At 31.7% G+C, this 17,190-nt stretch overlaps 2 protein-coding genes across 4 annotated transcripts; one reads left to right on the plus strand and one right to left on the minus strand.

Moving 5' to 3' along the window:
- The first annotated feature begins 1,811 nt into the window (after positions 1-1,811).
- LOC115883039 lies at positions 1,812-16,612 on the plus strand. Of its 3 annotated transcripts, none has more exons than XM_030901316.1 (7): positions 1,812-1,912; positions 2,043-2,278; positions 5,598-5,721; positions 10,250-10,405; positions 10,806-11,035; positions 12,786-13,082; positions 16,276-16,612. In XM_030901316.1, the coding sequence occupies exons 2-7, from the start codon at positions 2,122-2,124 to the stop codon at positions 16,572-16,574; spliced, it is 1,263 nt and encodes a 420-aa protein (XP_030757176.1). In that variant the 5' UTR covers positions 1,812-1,912; positions 2,043-2,121; the 3' UTR covers positions 16,575-16,612. The 3 variants fall into 3 exon arrangements, with proteins under 3 accessions (XP_030757176.1, XP_030757174.1, XP_030757175.1); XM_030901314.1 differs by having other exon boundaries at positions 1,813-1,912; positions 10,797-11,035; XM_030901315.1 differs by having other exon boundaries at positions 1,814-1,912; positions 2,120-2,278; positions 10,797-11,035.
- Positions 4,054-4,736, minus strand: LOC115883041 (replication protein A 14 kDa subunit-like). The gene is made up of 2 exons (XM_030901318.1): positions 4,421-4,736; positions 4,054-4,363 (listed from the first exon to the last, which is right to left on the minus strand). Exons 1-2 carry the CDS (start codon positions 4,613-4,615, stop codon positions 4,202-4,204), a joined length of 357 nt encoding a protein of 118 aa, XP_030757178.1. The 5' UTR covers positions 4,616-4,736; the 3' UTR covers positions 4,054-4,201.
- Positions 16,613-17,190: the final 578 nt, after the last annotated feature.

Raw genomic sequence — 17,190 nt, forward strand, 5'->3', positions numbered from 1 at the left:
TTTTTTCAGTTTTCCTTTGTGTAATGTAAATTCTAAAGAACCGTTTAATAATATATTCTGTCTTTTTATAAGTTATAAATTATAACAGAATAAGAATACCTTACCAACTAAGAGATTAAGTTTAATGTATGGCCAAGAAAAGTTAACCCAATAATCTTACACACTTTTCTTCATTTGAAAAATTCATATTTACAATTTTTGTTAATTTTAATTTACAAAGTTTGGATGTTACAGTTTCACATTTCTGAGAGCAACGACGATTGAACTTGTTTCCATGGCTAACTATGTGAAATTGTTTAAAAATGATAAGAATTGGCTATAACGCAGTATTTTTTCGAAAAAACATATTACAGCTAATATCGCCGAAAAGCTTAAAAAATGGCGCTTTTTATGAAGTCATGGCCAACTATGGTTTCCATTAAAAAAAACATATTTTTGTGTCATATGTCAAAAATGACAGGCTTTAGAAAAAATCGAAAAACACAAATTCATCAGGGATGTAATTATCTACAACTTTTATCTGAAAACTTTTTGTCTAAAATAGATTATAATGGAATTAAGGACAATTTTTAAAATAGCCAAAATTTCTTTTTTTCGAAATATCTAGTAAGCCATGAACTTTTTCAAAAATCTGAAAGGCGCATATTTATGGCTCCACAAAACTGCAATTCTTTCCCCATTTAACCGACTTTCTAACTCCAGTAGTTTCCGAGATACCCATAGAGAACATCGTAGGAAACTCACCCTGTATAGAAGCGGCAGAGAGTCCACGTCATGTCCACGTAGACTTGACGAATATGTCACCGCAAAACACTCCGCCCATTCATTTCATTGGCTACTTGCAAATTTGTTGATTTTTTATTAATGGGACGCGTCATCTATTTTTTTACGAGAAACATGGATTAAAGGATAGCAGACCGAGCTGGGAGAACACTGCAGTTGTTATTGGTAAAATAGTTGCGCGATTTTATTGATTTTTTATTGTTTTTTTTTCTTAATATTTTAATTTTTATAAAGATTATGTCTCATTTATGTAAAAAAATAAAACTGATTGTGTATTTTTTAAAAGAATAAGATTTATAAGAGAATATCGTTTCCCTCCTTCATATTTATTAGATCTTTTAGATCAAATAATTATGATCATTTCAATACCTAGATATTTCTTAAAATTTTATTAATATATTTCAAATATATAGTATAGTATTTTTAACTCATACTAATATTTGTATATAATATTTACCGTTATTTTTAATATAGAACTAAACATCCAGTAAAAAATAAAATGTGAGAGAATGTGCAAGCTCTGCACTGACATATTTCTCACATTCTATTTCGTAAGCGACAGTTTTTTCATTAACTGAAATAAACTCTATGTTCGCCTGTTTAATGCATTCTAATTTCGTACACCCTGTATATGAAACTATCTCGATTTCAGACTAGAAAAACGTAAATTTTTAGTAGCGTAACTATTTATTTAAAATATACCGTTGTTGATATAAAATTTGTGCTTCTGTTATTTAGTTTATTTTTGTACTCAAAAATGTACTTTATTAAAACGATTAATAGTTGAATATTATTTTGTTTTATTTTTCATTCGATTTATGAAAATGTTATTTGTAACAATAATTTTTGGGGTAAGTGTACTTTTTTCTGTTATGATATAAATTATTGTTTAATAATCGTGTTATAAATACTGTAAAAACGTAAGTATAATAAATAGAAAGAAATAATAAACATGAATGTTTATACCAAACGCATTCAAGGGCGGTTACCGATAGATCTTACAATAATTTTTATAAATAAAGCGGCAATTTTTTTATTCGTATTACCCGAGAAATCGTAGCATACTGTCATCTTTGACATTATTTTCAATTTTTACAACCGATTTTTAAAATATAGACGCACCAACAAAGTAAGTATTTTTTTAATGATAGGGTACTGTATAGTGAATAATAGCTATAGATTTAATTTGCTATTGTAATATATTTTAATATCCCACATTATCAGGAACCTGTTAAATTTCCTTTACTTTTTATTTTTAGCGGATGCTTTTATTATTATTCCTAATTGCACTACCATTGTTGTGCCTAATTACTGTATATTATTTTGTTTAATCAAGGCATGGAATACATGAAAACTGAAGAAAAGTCTCCGCTCCTTTTATACGTTACCGATGGCGAAGAGAGTCTCTCGAAAAACAACAAAAGATTGAACTGTGATAAAGGAAGATTATATGGCATATCCTCTGGTGCCACCACTGTGTTTACCGACTTCCCAAGTAAGTGTTTTTTTTCCTCTGAAGTGTATAATATTGTTATTAATAATTTCATACCTCTATAAACAGGCGGAAGCAATTACTTTTTTTTAAATAATTCTGTATTGGTCACCTTTAATTTTTTTATTATGCAATTTACTGAAATATGTCCGCGGATACACGATACACGTGTAGACTAAGGGCGGTTTTAGAGAAAAAATCTAGGGGGGGGGTAAATTTTAAATTAATATAAATAAACTGGGTTATATGTGCATGCCAATATAATATTTTTATTAATAATAAAACAATATAGAAATAATAGTAATACTATTCTTACTAGCATGTCATGTGGTGTAATAAATAATAATACTTTTGTGTACCGCAGTCAGTTTACTGACGTGAAATGTTGGTTTAGGTTTTTATTATTCTTCCTCCTATTTTTATTTGAAGTTCCTATGTTGTTTGGTAGGTATTTATTGAAATTTAAATATGTTATACTTTTTATTAAGTTCAAAAATGTAAGACTTTTTTATTCAAATCTAGTTAAGTTGGTTTATGTTGTTTGATGTGTATTTTAAGTTACTTATAGTATATTTTTTATTTGCTTGTCTTCATTTATTGTGTTCATGTTCACTTTCTTGAAAGCCATATTCTTTGCTTGCTGATTGACAGAATGCACCATCATTGAAAAAAAATAGCTAGTTCTGAAAGTATTCAGAAAATTGTGAAATTCCTGTTCCTTAGAGGGCTAGTATCGAAATTTTCGGTTCCAAAAAACAGCTCCAGTTCCGGAAACTCTAGTATACAGGGTGGCTCGAATTCGACGCTCATCATTGGGATTTCGGAAAACGTAAGAGATACAGGATCGGTTAAATGGAGGCAAAGTTGCGCAATTTGATGCTCAATAAAATGCCGTATTGCATTTTGAAAAATTCCGAATACTTCCGAATATATTCGAAAAAAAAAACGGAATTTTCAATTTTGTTTTCTATTGTTGCCTGGCTTTATTTGTTAAGATAACTTAAAATGAAAAACACATTTTTATGGCCACTTTTTCTGCTCTATATAACTCTGTGTGATTAAATATTGACTCTGACGTTTCAGCTTCTGGCGACCATCATCAACTTAATTTTTTTAAATACGGACCTGATTTTTTTTTCAGTTTAATTAAATCCTTTCATCACTCTTAAAACACTATATTAGTCACTTTAATATTTGCCGACGTTTCGTACAGAAAATTCCATCACCAGAATAAATATTTCATGCAAAAAAATATAAAATAAAAATAGAAATTTGCAATACGGCATTTTATTGAGCATCAAATTGCGCAACTTTGCCTCCATTTAACCGATCCTGTATCTCTTACGGCGTCGAATTCGAGCCACCCTGTACACATTAGCCAGAAAAATGCCTGTAAATTGATGATAATTTGTGCTCATCCTACATTGTTTTTTGTTCACATACATCTAGTGTTACTAAACAACAGTCAGGTGTAGTAAAATTGTCTACACTTGTTCAGAAAATATTGTAATAAAGAACACATCTCTTACATTTAGTTGCCAACTTTTAAACCAGATTAACAACATACTTCCTTCTTATAATTATATTGATGTTACAAAATAACAATCACTGATTGCCACTGTAGACAAACTAGCCCAATATTTGAAAATGCCAGACAAATTCACTATAGCTGATGCATATCCAATTACTGTAATATATAAATGTTCAGATACATAATCTTACAACCGAGTGTATACAATTTTTTGTTAAAAAGGGATAATTACAAACATTTCCAAAAATTACCAAAAGCATGACTATTAATATAATTTATTATCAAAAGAAATCACATCACAATTATCTAAAAGAATGCTTCATGAAAGCAATAATATAGATACAAAACTTGTTAGAACATAATTTGGCAAACCTTAAGATCTTCAACTTCTTTTATTAGTTGCCCTCATCAGAACTTTTAGCCTCAGTTTGATAAATATTTGGAACAGAATAAAGCAACGAACACAAGTAGTTATGTGATTTAACATCAAAATCTTTGTTTGAGAATATGGTGTAATCATCTGCATTTATCGATTTCCCTGCAGATATACCACGAACCTAGGATTAAATTATAAATTGCATTAACAAGAAATTAAAATATGTGTCCTTACTTACCTCCACCCAATGATCTGTTAAAGGAGTATTTATAGGTTCTTTAACATTAACTTTAACAGCTACATCATCAACAGACTTAATTTCAAAATTCATTCCATTAGGAGAGACTGATGTTACTTTACCCATCATACATACAGGTTTGTTAACGAAACGAACTAACTGGACACCATTGACAAAATCTCGAATATTATCCATTGTTACTAGTTTATTTATTTCTCAAATTATTGTCCCAGGTATTAATATAAAGATGTATCTTTAATAAATGGCTTTGTTTGAGGTTTGTTTTGAAAAAAAATAACATTTCCCGCCAGCTGTCAGTTAGTCAGTTTGTCATTTGTCATTCTCTTCTTTTTTATTTTTAGGCTAATAATCACCATATCTCTCAAGTCTATAATATTTTGGGTAAAGGTAGTCCGGTCTACTTAAATTAATTTATATAATTAAATATTCATCCTCATTTAAAATTTAAATGTTTTGTACCTATTATCATAGAAAAAAAATAAACTTAAGGACATATTTTTAATATTATAAATATTAGGTTTGTATAACTTCAAGAGCGTGGGAGTTAATAACTTCTCTTTAATTATAAATTAATTAGACATCCTGGGTGGGCTACACAGGGTGGCTTAATTAAAAATGCACTCTCCAACACCGATTCATTTAACAATAATTTACAATATATACGAAAAAAAGGCATCAGCGATCGCTATGAAATGAAAATCGCAGTCATTTTATATGTAAAATTATACGGTGAATGTCATCGATGTTCATTTCCATGCCAACTGGACGTCGTTTTTTTCTATCATACGGTATTTTCTATTTTTTTTTAAATTATTATATACATTAAGTATATAATTTTTTCAATGCCCAGATTTTTTTAACTTCATTATATCCCATTTTTAACTAAATCCTGTTCAACGTGTCAGAGAATAATTGTCATACCTCTATAAACAGGCGGAAGCAATTACTTTTTTAAAATTATTCTGTAAACCGCTTATTTTTTTATTATATGCAATTTTGAAATATGTTTATAGCTACAAGTGTAGATGTTAGCCAGAAAGCTGCCTCTAGAGCCGTGTTAATTTTTTATAAAATATTAGAAATAGTTAAAAATATTTATAAATGTAAGTGATTCAATTTATTTAAATTCCGATTTTATTTTCAAATTTCTTTTTAGATTATGTGAGTCCTTGTTGGTTAACGGCAATTTTATCAGGACTGATTTTTTTCATGATGTTTTTGCTGACCGTATCATCTATAGGATCAGTTCGTGGCTCTAGGTTACCAAGATGTGCCGGCAGGTAAAATGAAGCTTATAAAACTGATATATCTTCTTTTTTTTAAATTTAGTATTGCTGCACATATATTACTTTTTAAAAAGGTAATACTTATTAAAGAGGATGTGTGTAATTTCCTTCTAACTTTTATTGTTACAAAATGTTGGTAAATTCATTAATAATCTTCCCATATTAGGGGGCGTTTTACAGTTTAATAAACAAAAATATTAAGTAGTACACACAGGGAGGGTTATTAGTAGTATAGTTAAGTCGACACAAAATAGTCCCCCATACACCAGAAGATTTGGTTTGAGAATTTGATCTGCAGACTTGGGCCTGCGGGTAAAAAACTTTGAAAGGTCTTAAAACGAATAGTGAGGGATTTTTTTAATTCACCCCCGAGAAGGGGTAAATTACACAGGTCTGCGAAATAAACGTTTTTGAAAATTGTTTTTATTTTAATGGGTGATTTTTAACTATATAATTTGGGAAAAAATCAATTAAACAAAGTATTTAAAATAATTCTTATGGTTTTAGTTTTTATTTAACATTAAGGAGTACTATATTTTTTTACATTCATATAACGAAATACTAAAAAAAAATGGTGGGTGGTATTTGTCAATGACGTGCCGTGTTATACTCCACGCATATATATATATATATATATATATATATATATATATATATATATATATATATATATATATATATATATATATATATATATATATATATATATATATATATATATATATATATATATCTGTATATATATAAAAATAATGAAATAATATGTCTATTACTGACATATATAGTAATAAAAACATCTATGTAGTATAGTAATAAAAACGTCTATGTCTATTACTGACATATTATTTCATTTATAACAGAATGTTTATGTAAACTTTCAGTATGTAATCGAACCTTATCAAGTATATCAATCTGGGTGGTTTTGTAGCTTAAGGATTCCTTTAGAAGGCCTTGATAAGAAATTTTGCTAATTTTTGCGAGTTTGGCAGTTATAATTTTTTTTAATCGAATAAAAATGGTAGTGTTTTTCACTTTCAACACCCTGCATCTTTTGAACTTTTTTCCATAAAATGACCTGAAGAATCGACCTCGAGTATTGATATGTTATTGAGGGACACCCTGAATAAACTAATGTATATTATATAATTCAATCTTAATCTTGTCAATAAAAAAACGCTAGGTATGTATTAAAATTTGAAGCAATTTTTTATTTTCTCACGTTTTAAAAGGCGGAAGAATGCAAAAAAAAGAAAAATATTATTGGCCAGGTTTTGAGGTAAAATACCCCATTAGAATTAGAATAAGTGGGAGGGGGGTTAATCTCTGCGATCTTAGAGATCTATTGTGTCCCCCTTTCTTGAGTTATAACTAATCATACAGTCCCAGGACTTCCTACGGAGACCCGTGTCCCTCACAGTCGAGGAGCTACGACCCAGGCCGGGTAGACGAAACGGTAGCTTGTGTCGCCTGTTGGGTTTAGAGGTAGAAGGTAGGCTCCCGACCCTTGGAGGAGGTGGTAGCTTGTATACCACTTGCGGAGGATGGTCTCACGCAAGTGTCAGCCACCTCTCCTGTAGTTCTCTTTGGGTTTGGCCCCTTGGAACTTTCATTGTTACTGTTCCCAGTGTCGCTAGGGGGTTTCCCCACAGCTTCACCGGTGATGTTTTTATTACTATTATTACCAGATCTCATAGTGTTCCTATGAGTCGCTAGGGACAGTCGGTCCACTTCTACAGAGCCCCGCATGTAAAAGTAAGGGGTAAAATACAATTGGGTGCCCCCGGTGCCCCAAGGTTGAGGCTGTCCGTAGCCCCGCCCGGTATCGTTATATGTCTTGGTGCAATACCCTGGCCACGACACTACAGTCAGGGACAAGATGATGAGTGAGATGCTTCTTAGACCAAGCCAAGTGCTAGGGGGGATTCCCCCCAGCACCTGACCAGGATCTTCCCCACCAACGACAAGGTCTTGCATCTCTTAGGGGAAGAAAAATACACCATAGTGGATCGTCTCTTTTTAACATCCAGCAGTATATAATCTGCTATCATATTGACATTCCATCTTCCTTGATACCTTATTCTTTCCATTTCTTTGATGTCTTGATGAAATCTCTCTCCCTGTTCTTCACTGACATATCACCAAGATTTGAAGGAAAGTAGTCCAGATGTTGCAGTTTAATTTCTGAATCTGAATTGTCCAGCATTGTATCAATGATCCCTTGGTAGTTGAGGTCTTTTTGGTTTTCCAGAAAATTTATGACGACTTGTTTGAAGGATACCCATGCTGCTTTTTCTCTGGCATTCATTTGTTGCTCAAAGTTAGCATCCCTCATCAGTTTCCTGATGTCAGGTCCAGTACGCCTTCTTTTAGTTTCGCCTCGGATAAACCAGGAAACTGCCCACAAAGATATGTAAAACAATTTCCTTCTGTTGGTAATGCCTTCACGAATTGTTTCATTAATTCAAATTTAATGTGCAATGGCGGTAGTAACATCCCTTATTAGGATCTACAAGGCTCTCCCTAACAACATTTTTATATTCAGCCTGCAAATTTTTTCTCATTGCACATTCTTTTTTAACACAGTGTTGTTTTCGATCGCGACTATCCCACTCGCAAAGAAAGCAAGGAAACTTTGTGTAGCCACTTTATTGTCCAAACAATATTAAAATTGCTTTTAATTCGTCACATATTGCATATTATTACAGCTCTCCAGTGAAAAATAGAATGTTTATTGCAAAAGCAAAATTATTTTCTGTTTTTATTTAATTTTTTACAGTATTTATACATCAAATATAAAAATTATTTGGTAATATTTCTACCGTTCTTGAATTTTAAAAAGGGCTAATATATTTAAAAAATAAGCAAACTAGTCTATAGCGGCTATGCCATTTGTAAGAAAACTGTACGTGATGGATTTTTTTTACTATTTTTGCCGTAATCAACGCTAAAAATACTACAAAAATCACTGGTAATAGTTCAGACAATTTTTTCGTCGCAGACCTGTATTATTTTTTCAACATTTTTTAGGACTTCAACATTCTCGGTAAGGACTAAAAAAAGGTTCAAATAAAAGTTGTAGAGCGGTCAGTTTTACATAAGAAGTCCCTATCATTTTTCTGAAATTAAAAAAAAACACTTTATTTATACTTTTCACCCCTTCTTGGGGCGAATTTAAAAAAAATATTAATTGAAATTTATGATTTTTGAACAAATTGAATAAAAATGTTAAACATGAATTTTGCAGCAACTTATATATATTTTTTAAATTCATTCAACATCCCCTAGCTTCTATATAGCCACCCTATGTCGGTTAATTTTGACCTGAGCAAAAAAGTATGGAGATTATTTCTATGTAAACTTTGACGCTCCACAACTTTTATATGAACTATTTAAATTTAAAATGTAATATTTAAAACAGTAATAATTATTTCTTACCGTTTCTCCGAAATTTCGAAAAAATCATTTTATATATTTATTTCAACCCTTCTCGGGGGTGAATTTAAAAAAAATCTTTTACAATCCGTTTTTAGTTAGATCTTTCAAAGTCACTTGTATCAAAGATTCAAGTTTTTACCAAAACTTTGTATTTAAAGGCTTTTAAAGACAAACACATTTAAAGGCTGTATTTTCTTGCACTAAGAATATAGTTGTGCAAAGATCTAGAGGTGGCTACACACACTACTGCAAGCTTGACAAGCATGCATAATTTACCTTCGACGCCACAGGGTACATGCATGCTTGAACAAGCTTTAGTTTATGCCGCGAAAAAAAAAGAAGGAAGTCCGAAGAAAAAGAAGAAGGAAGTCCGCGAAAAAGAAGAAGGAATCCTGAAGGGATTTATCTTTTTAATAACGGCATCCTTATCGGCTTGGCTGTCAATTAATCTATACTTATTAAGTAAAATTTTGTACGCTGCATCCTTCTTCACCATATCATGATATTCTGGTGATTTAATTCGCCAAACACACGGCTGATTTTCGTATGCGAGAATAAAATCTTCCAATAATCCTCGATTGCTCGCTAGACATGATGGTGACCTCATCGCTAGACATGATGGTGACGCTACGTACAGGTCATTTACGATCATGGAATGAACTAATTGTTTGTACAAGCTGAATACATGTTACCACATGTATTTAGCTTGTATATATTCACACGTATCGTATCGCTTGCGCAAGCATGGCTTGTCCAAGCTTGCATGATTCAAATTCAATCAATCATCAAGTGGCTTGCACAATTAAAATGCTTGCGCAAATTTTCCCTACAGACGCTACAGTTTGCTTGTACAAAAAGATTGTTTATGCATGCTTGTCAAGCTTGCAGTAGTGTGTATAGCTACCTTAAAGTCCACGGGTCAAGATACGAGGGTTTTGGTACGTGATAGGTCAAGTCTACAGGCCGGGCCGGCAGGCCGGATCTTCTGCTGTATGGGGTGCCATTACATGGAAGAACTAATAATCGAGTTCCATATTATGAACAAAAAACATTCTTAATTACTTTCAATTATTGATTTACTTTTCAGCTACTTAGATCATATTGATAATCGTACTATTCATCTAGTTCACGATTCGTCCGATTGGAGTTACGAAAATCTCGATATTTTGCAGAGACTAAAAGACGAATATTCGGGATATCATGTGCATATTCTGAATTTGAAAAGAGAAAATGTCTGGGAAAAGTTAGTATTCATTTATTTTATAAGTTATTTGGTCAATATAAAGAGGCCGTGTTTATGGAAAACGAAATTTTTTCGCCAATTGTTAGTTTGTTCTAGATATCTGATAGTATTTAAAATAAGCCTCTGTTTAGAACTGCGCTTAACTTCTACTCTGATTAATATGACATTTCCTATTTTTTTTATCTCTATGTCTGTCAATTGTTTTGGCTTTACTTTTTGTTTGATATATTAACATGTAAGTATTTCACATATTCTTAGATAACATGAGGTTGTGATATACAGCATCCAAAATCACTTTTTTTTTCTAAAAATGACATCTATCTTTTACCAAATACGGGTACTTTTTGATTGACCCTTGTAATGATTCAGGAAAAATCTAACATACTTTTAGTGTTTTAAGTTCTTCTCATCCAACACCAACTACGCAAGACACTACAGTTACGAAAGCGTTGCCTTCAACACCGGTTTTGCGGAGAAGTAAACGAAATAAACGAAACTTGACAACATTGAAACGAAGAAAAAGGGATCAAGATGCAAATATTGCGCCTATCTTAGGTGTAAAAAGTTTACTGGACATATTGTTAAACAGTAGGATGGGAAACGTAAAAATGTTTAAACGAAATGATACTGGTGAGTTTGGAAGAAAGTAAATATTCATTCTTCAATCTCATTTTGATGTTTGATGCATCTGCATCAAATATGATAATAGTGAACCGATATTCTGATTTATTTGTACAGGGTGTTACAAACACATGTTCCATTTCTCGTGAGAAGATTCCTCACGTAATTTTTTATATCAATATACCGGGTGCGTCTCAAAAGTGTAGTGCATATATATAACTTTTTTATTTTTTCAGATAAAAAAACGGGATTTTCTATTGATTGACGTATTCAATTGTTTTTGGTCACTTCCTGTTTCACCGGAAATGACTACAACTTTTGATTTTTTAATGTGCACAGGGTATTTTTTACCTTATTCGATAGAAAATGACATTCTGAATAAAATGACATATCATATGTCAACTTTTTACATTCTCACTTAATAAAAAATTGTATTTTAAATTTCAATCTAGAGTGCCATGGCTATGTTAAAAACACTAATTCTTAATCAAGGAGCCTTGGAAAATTGATTTGATCGTCTAATGTTTTTAGTGTCTTGTCCTGGATGGTTAGAAAATGACCAAATCGTATTTTTAATGATATTTCAATTTTTTCAAATGGAACGAGGGTGGCTCATTAGCATATTTGGTAAAAGCATTTTTTTACGAATAAATTATTGATATCACACCCTTGTTATTTCGAGTCAAATTTTTGTTACGAACCGCAAGTTATAATTTCAAATAAACCATATGCGAAAATGTCATAATTTGACATATGATATGTCATTATATTCAAAGTGTTATTTTCTATCGAATAAAGTAAAAAAATACCAAGGGTGCCATTTAAAAATCAAAAGTTTTATTCATTTCCGGTGAAACAAGAAGTGACCGAAAACAATTGAATACGTCAATCAATACAAATTTATGTTATATAAACACATACCAAATCTCGATTTTTTAACTGAAAAAATAAAAAAGTTATAGGGGTGAGCCACTTATGAGACTCACCCGGTAGGTCCGATTCTGCTTGGTTTTGTAGATGTATACTATAAATAGTTTTCAATTTTTTTTTTATTTATTATATGTATATGAAATAGTATATGAAATTTGATGAAACCGTTTAATCAAAATTAATACGATTCGCTAAAAGCACTTGGAAGAAAATTATAACAAGTCGAAAGATTATTAAGATTTTAACACCCTGTAGCTACGAAACAAAGCAGAACCGGACTAATGTTGATTTAAAAAATAAATCTTATTTTTACGTGAGGAATCTCCCCACGCCGCGCCGCGAGAGATGGCTCATGTTTTTTGAAACATCCTGAATAATTTGGAAGTATAATATAGGGTGTCCCAGAAATAAGTGCAAATATTTTAACTGCAAGTGTAGTTCAACCCCAGAAACACGCCTATGAGGTTCTTTTCGCGAAAAAAATATTTTGAAAATTCGGAATATTTTGAAAAAAATTTTGGATTTTTTTTAGTTTTTAGTTAAAAAACATAATTTCTTGATTATATGGCAACATAGGTAGTAGGTTAAATTTACAAGAAAGAAAATCCAGAAAAGATCCAGTGGTTCTCAAAATTTTAGCAAAAATTATATTTTTTTGGGAATTTTTAAATAAAATAACTCTTTGGACTTATTTGAAAAACGATAAAGAGAAAATATGTTTCTTTTATCGAGATCTACCACCCCTTAAAATACTTGCACTTATTTATGGGACACCCTGTATAAATAAAGTTTGATTTATATTTTGATGTCCGTGTGATATATTTTTTAGTACCTAAAATTTCAACTTTGATGTCTACGGATATTTTTACAACTACACCAGAACCGCAACTGAGTTTTGAAGTTATCGCAGCGAACGATCCAAACTTGACAGTAGAAAATGTAACGGTGGAGGAAGCTTTTGAAAATACCTTATTGGAGAGACATTGGATTAGATATAATCCTGCCCTGATAGTTTTTTCACTACGGGTCTTAAGATTATGGGAGTTTGGAGGCCTCACTTTCAAACTAGACCAAACAGATGGAGTTTCTACTCATAGTGCTTTGGACAGCTATACAATAACATCAGGTAAATTTTTACTTAATATCTCTTTGTTTTCTACAATAACAGTAAAAAAGTGCATGTATAGATTGTAATCCTTACTAATATTATAAACGCGAAAGTTTGTATGTATGGATGTATGTTTGTTACTTTTTAACGCAAAAACTACTGAATGGGCTTTAATGAAACTTTACAATAATATATACCGTATGATCGAGAAAAAACGGCGTCAAGTTGGCTGTGTTATCCCGTGGTCTAAAAGGAATTTTTAAGAATGTCAATTATAAACTTGTGTATAGTGCTAATAATAAATTACAACAATTATTAGGTAATCCAAAGGATAAAACACCTCCACTGGAAAGGTCGGGTATTTATGAAATTTCTTGTAAAGATTGTAATCAGAAATATGTTGGGCAAACTAGAAGATCAATATTAACTAGATTTAAAGAATATTTAGCTCAGATAAGATATGGTAGACCGGATAAATCTTGCGTTGCCGAACATATTGTTGATAAAGAACATTGTATAGTGTTTTTATTTTGCTGTATGGCCGGTGTTAAGGATTACAGATTTTTGCATAAGTTGGTACTGGTATGGTTCTAAGTCTATTGCCCTAGAAATGTTCTAAGTCTATTGCCTGTCTAGTGTTTTTGGTATTACATCCATATTCGATAGTACTAATGGGATGACCCGGACTCGATCGTATTTCCACATATCCTTAATTTCAAAGCATAAATCAATATATTTGGTAACCTTCTCTCTGTATATGTTTGTGTTAGGTTATTGTTGTTTGTCACAGCAAAATCTATGAGCAACACTTCATTTTCTTTTCTCTTCTTCACTACTATGTCTGGTCTATTATCTGTTATTATAGTTCTGTCCCAGTACATTTCATATTCATTGTTTTCAAGGTTTGTAGCAGGTTCGTACTGATAATAGTTAACTTTATGCTCTATGAGTTTATACTTCAATGCTAGTTCTTGGTGTATGATTTTTCCCACTTGGTCGTGTTTAAATTTGTAGTCACTCTGTGCATGGTGCACGTGTCTAAATTTGTAGTCACGCTTGGCATCCTCCTATGACGTGATGTATTGTCTCACTTGCTTTCTTACACCTTCGGCATAAGTCAGACTCAATTCCGTCCTTTAAGATGTATTTTCGGTAGTTATTAGTCTTAATCACTTGATCTTGGATGGCTATAAAAAACCCTTCAGTTTCCGGTTGTAGCTCTCCACGTTTTAACCAATTGTACGACGCTTGTTTGTCGACAGTGTTGGTCTACGTTATGGAAACCTTCCGTGTAGAGCCTTTTCTTTCCAGCGGGTAAGCTTGTTTGAGTCTTCCACTATGGACCAGGTTTTTTCTTCGTCACTTATTATTAATGGGGTGTGTTTATCTGCTTTTAGAATAGCCCCATAGTATTGAGATTCTGCTTGCTTTGAATAGAAGTATTTCCTTAGGTTTATTATACTATTATTGAGCAGGTTAGATAGATCTATAAGTCCCCTACTACCATCTTTCCGTTTGAGTGTAGTTCTTTCTACTGCCGTTTTTGGATGGTGGCATCTATGTTTCGTCATGGCGACATTTTGTTTTTGTTTATTATTATTATTATAATTTATATAGACAAAAAGATTAATACCAGGAGAGTAATAAAATAACACACGGTTCGGTATTTGTGAACTATTCTGTTTTGCGAATTTTCAAGGGACTTCCGTAATGTTAAAAACGTATTGTAATGTAATAGATAGGTATTGGCAGTTTTTTTTGTGGTTAAGAATTACACGTATTACTCGTAAGGAGATACTTCATGTAGAATACATTCGAAATTTATGCGGACGCAGTGGCGGGAAAAAAACTAGTATTTCATATTTTTCTTGTGGTGGTTTCAACAACAGCTTATTTATACCCAGGTTGTCGATTTACCATGACTTGCATGACAATCAGCGTACCTGGCCGGATATTCGTTTATCTTATGTAATGTCACAAGTCGGGTGGTAAGAATTCATTGAAACTTTGTTTAAAAATACAATTGAGACTGGCGCTCCGACTGCTGGCACGTGTACGAGAAGACACGCAGCAGTTGAAACGGCGTATATTCAAAAACAAGCAAGGATGACCGGCTGGTAGTAAATAAGCTGTGATTTCAACTTAGTTAGGATACAAGTCTTTGACAGGCGAAATAAGAAAATTGACAGAAAAATCAATTTACTTTTGAATTAAAATGATAGACACTGTCATGCATTCTCTCGTTAGACAGACTCTGATAAGATAACAAATTTAATAAAGAATACATTATTTATTCAAGTTATAGATATCTCTTTTGATCAGGATGATTAGAAATAAAGTTTCGATATTTTCAACAAACGTCAATCTACTTGACACGAAAAATAAACCGTCTTCATATTAAATATGCACGAACTGAAAAAAAAGTCTAATCTGGATTTTTCGGGAAAATCTGCATGAAATATAATACAGCTAATCAATTTTGATTGAAATGTTTGGTGCGTAATCGATAGGAATGGTATATAATTTCTGGTATTATTATATAAATTTTTAAATTTTGTTATACCAGCTATACATAATATACAGGGTCGCTGATATGTATGGGAACGGTCGACTATTAGGTAAAATATACGAGGTACTGCAAAAAGTTAAATATAAAAGTTATAGGGTTTTTAAATATCTATTAGCGGGTAATAAATTTAAGTATACAGGGTCGGTCATAAAGTCGTGACACTTCAAAGTTTCATTATTCTAAATGGAACCCCCTGTATATTATTGCATATTTCGGTTCTTCCTTAAATTCTAAACAAAAATCGAGATACACACAATGTACCTCAAACCAACCGTTTCCGAGTTATTGCCTTTTGAAAATATCACTTAAAAAACTCAATTTAATTCATTTCGATGTCTTTGGTTTCATTTAACGATGCCATTCTGCGGAAACTATGATACTTAATAATATTTGACATTAATTTTCAAGTTAGCATTTATAGATGTATAAAATGAGATTATTTCAAGTCTGGAAACTACAAAATTTTGGTTTAATATTTCAAAATCAAAACTTATATATAATAATTCGGAAATTGTTGAATTTAGGTACATTATTATGTGTATTACGATTTTGTACCTATTTGTTAAATAATATAAATAAATAAATTCATAAATCAATTGATTGCGATGCTTTTTTTCATTATTATTATAATTGTTGTTACAGATATTGGCGTAAAAGTGTTGCCAGCTTCCACCACTAAATTATTGCATTTTATCAAATCCGGAAGGTCGGTATTCGAGAACTTACCACAAGATGTCGTGACAGCAGACGACGAGGGAATTCACATGTTCACCAAGACACCTTGCCACGCTTTCTTCGGCGAGGTGCTCTTCGTCTTGAAGAAAGCACGTGGTGACGAAACAGTAAAGACTGTCATTCAAAGATCACTGGAGATCTTCTGTCTCAAATCTTCAATGATGGCCAGAAAATATTGTAAAAATTTTATCAAAAAAGGCGGATAACTGGATTTATTTTAATAATATATTTTTTAGTTTTTGTTTTTAGACATTTTTTTATTAATAAATATTTAATTTATATTTATTGACTATTATTTTTTAATATTGGTATTCAAAAGCTTGGAATTCTTTTATGAAAAATGTTTTGATAAAAGAAGAAATCATGTTATTCAATTATATTCATAGATAAAAGAAAATAATCTTCTATTATTAAATTCGAAAATCATTGTTGTCACTGTCATTGTTGACATGATAGTGATATTTGGATGTAGTCTGTCGAAATCTTCTCTGGCTCGTTTGACAAATTTAGTAGCCAGTAGGTACAATAGGTAAACTTGATTTTCATGCGTCCGTTATCCGTTGATACGACGGTCTCGCGGCGCACTGATTGGTTGATTTTCGCGCCACTTTTCATCCGTAATTTTTTTACTCCACTCAGATAACGGACGTTTTGACACTTTTTTGGTAAATTTTTCTAAGCTTAATAAATATAATAGTACAAGGGATAAGCGTCGGGAAACAAGAATTTTAAGAAAGCTGTTTTTTTTAATATATATCTTTTGTTATGCTCTCCTGACCAAAGTGTTTTTGGTCGTCTGGCTACCATTAGACTACTACGGTT

The sequence above is a fragment of the Sitophilus oryzae genome, unplaced genomic scaffold (genome assembly GCF_002938485.1).
Source record: "Sitophilus oryzae breed Bouriz unplaced genomic scaffold, Soryzae_2.0 scaffold_1802_pilon_pilon, whole genome shotgun sequence".
Lineage (NCBI taxonomy): Eukaryota > Metazoa > Arthropoda > Insecta > Coleoptera > Curculionidae > Sitophilus > Sitophilus oryzae.

What these genes read in the sequence shown, in the direction of transcription:
- LOC115883039 (XM_030901314.1), top strand. Translation starts at nt 2,122, where the DNA reads ATGGAATACATGAAAACTGAAGAAAAGTCTCCGCTCCTTTTATACGTT. An exon ending in TTACCAAGATGTGCCGGCAG is followed by an intron (nt 5,722 to 10,249) that starts GTAAAATGAAGC and finishes TTTACTTTTCAG; the next exon opens with CTACTTAGATCATATTGATA. An exon ending in CAGCTATACAATAACATCAG is followed by an intron (nt 13,083 to 16,275) that starts GTAAATTTTTAC and finishes TTGTTGTTACAG; the next exon opens with ATATTGGCGTAAAAGTGTTG.
- LOC115883041 (XM_030901318.1), bottom strand. Translation starts at nt 4,615, where the DNA reads ATGGATAATATTCGAGATTTTGTCAATGGTGTCCAGTTAGTTCGTTTC. An exon ending in TAACAGATCATTGGGTGGAG is followed by an intron (nt 4,364 to 4,420) that starts GTAAGTAAGGAC and finishes ATTTAATCCTAG; the next exon opens with GTTCGTGGTATATCTGCAGG.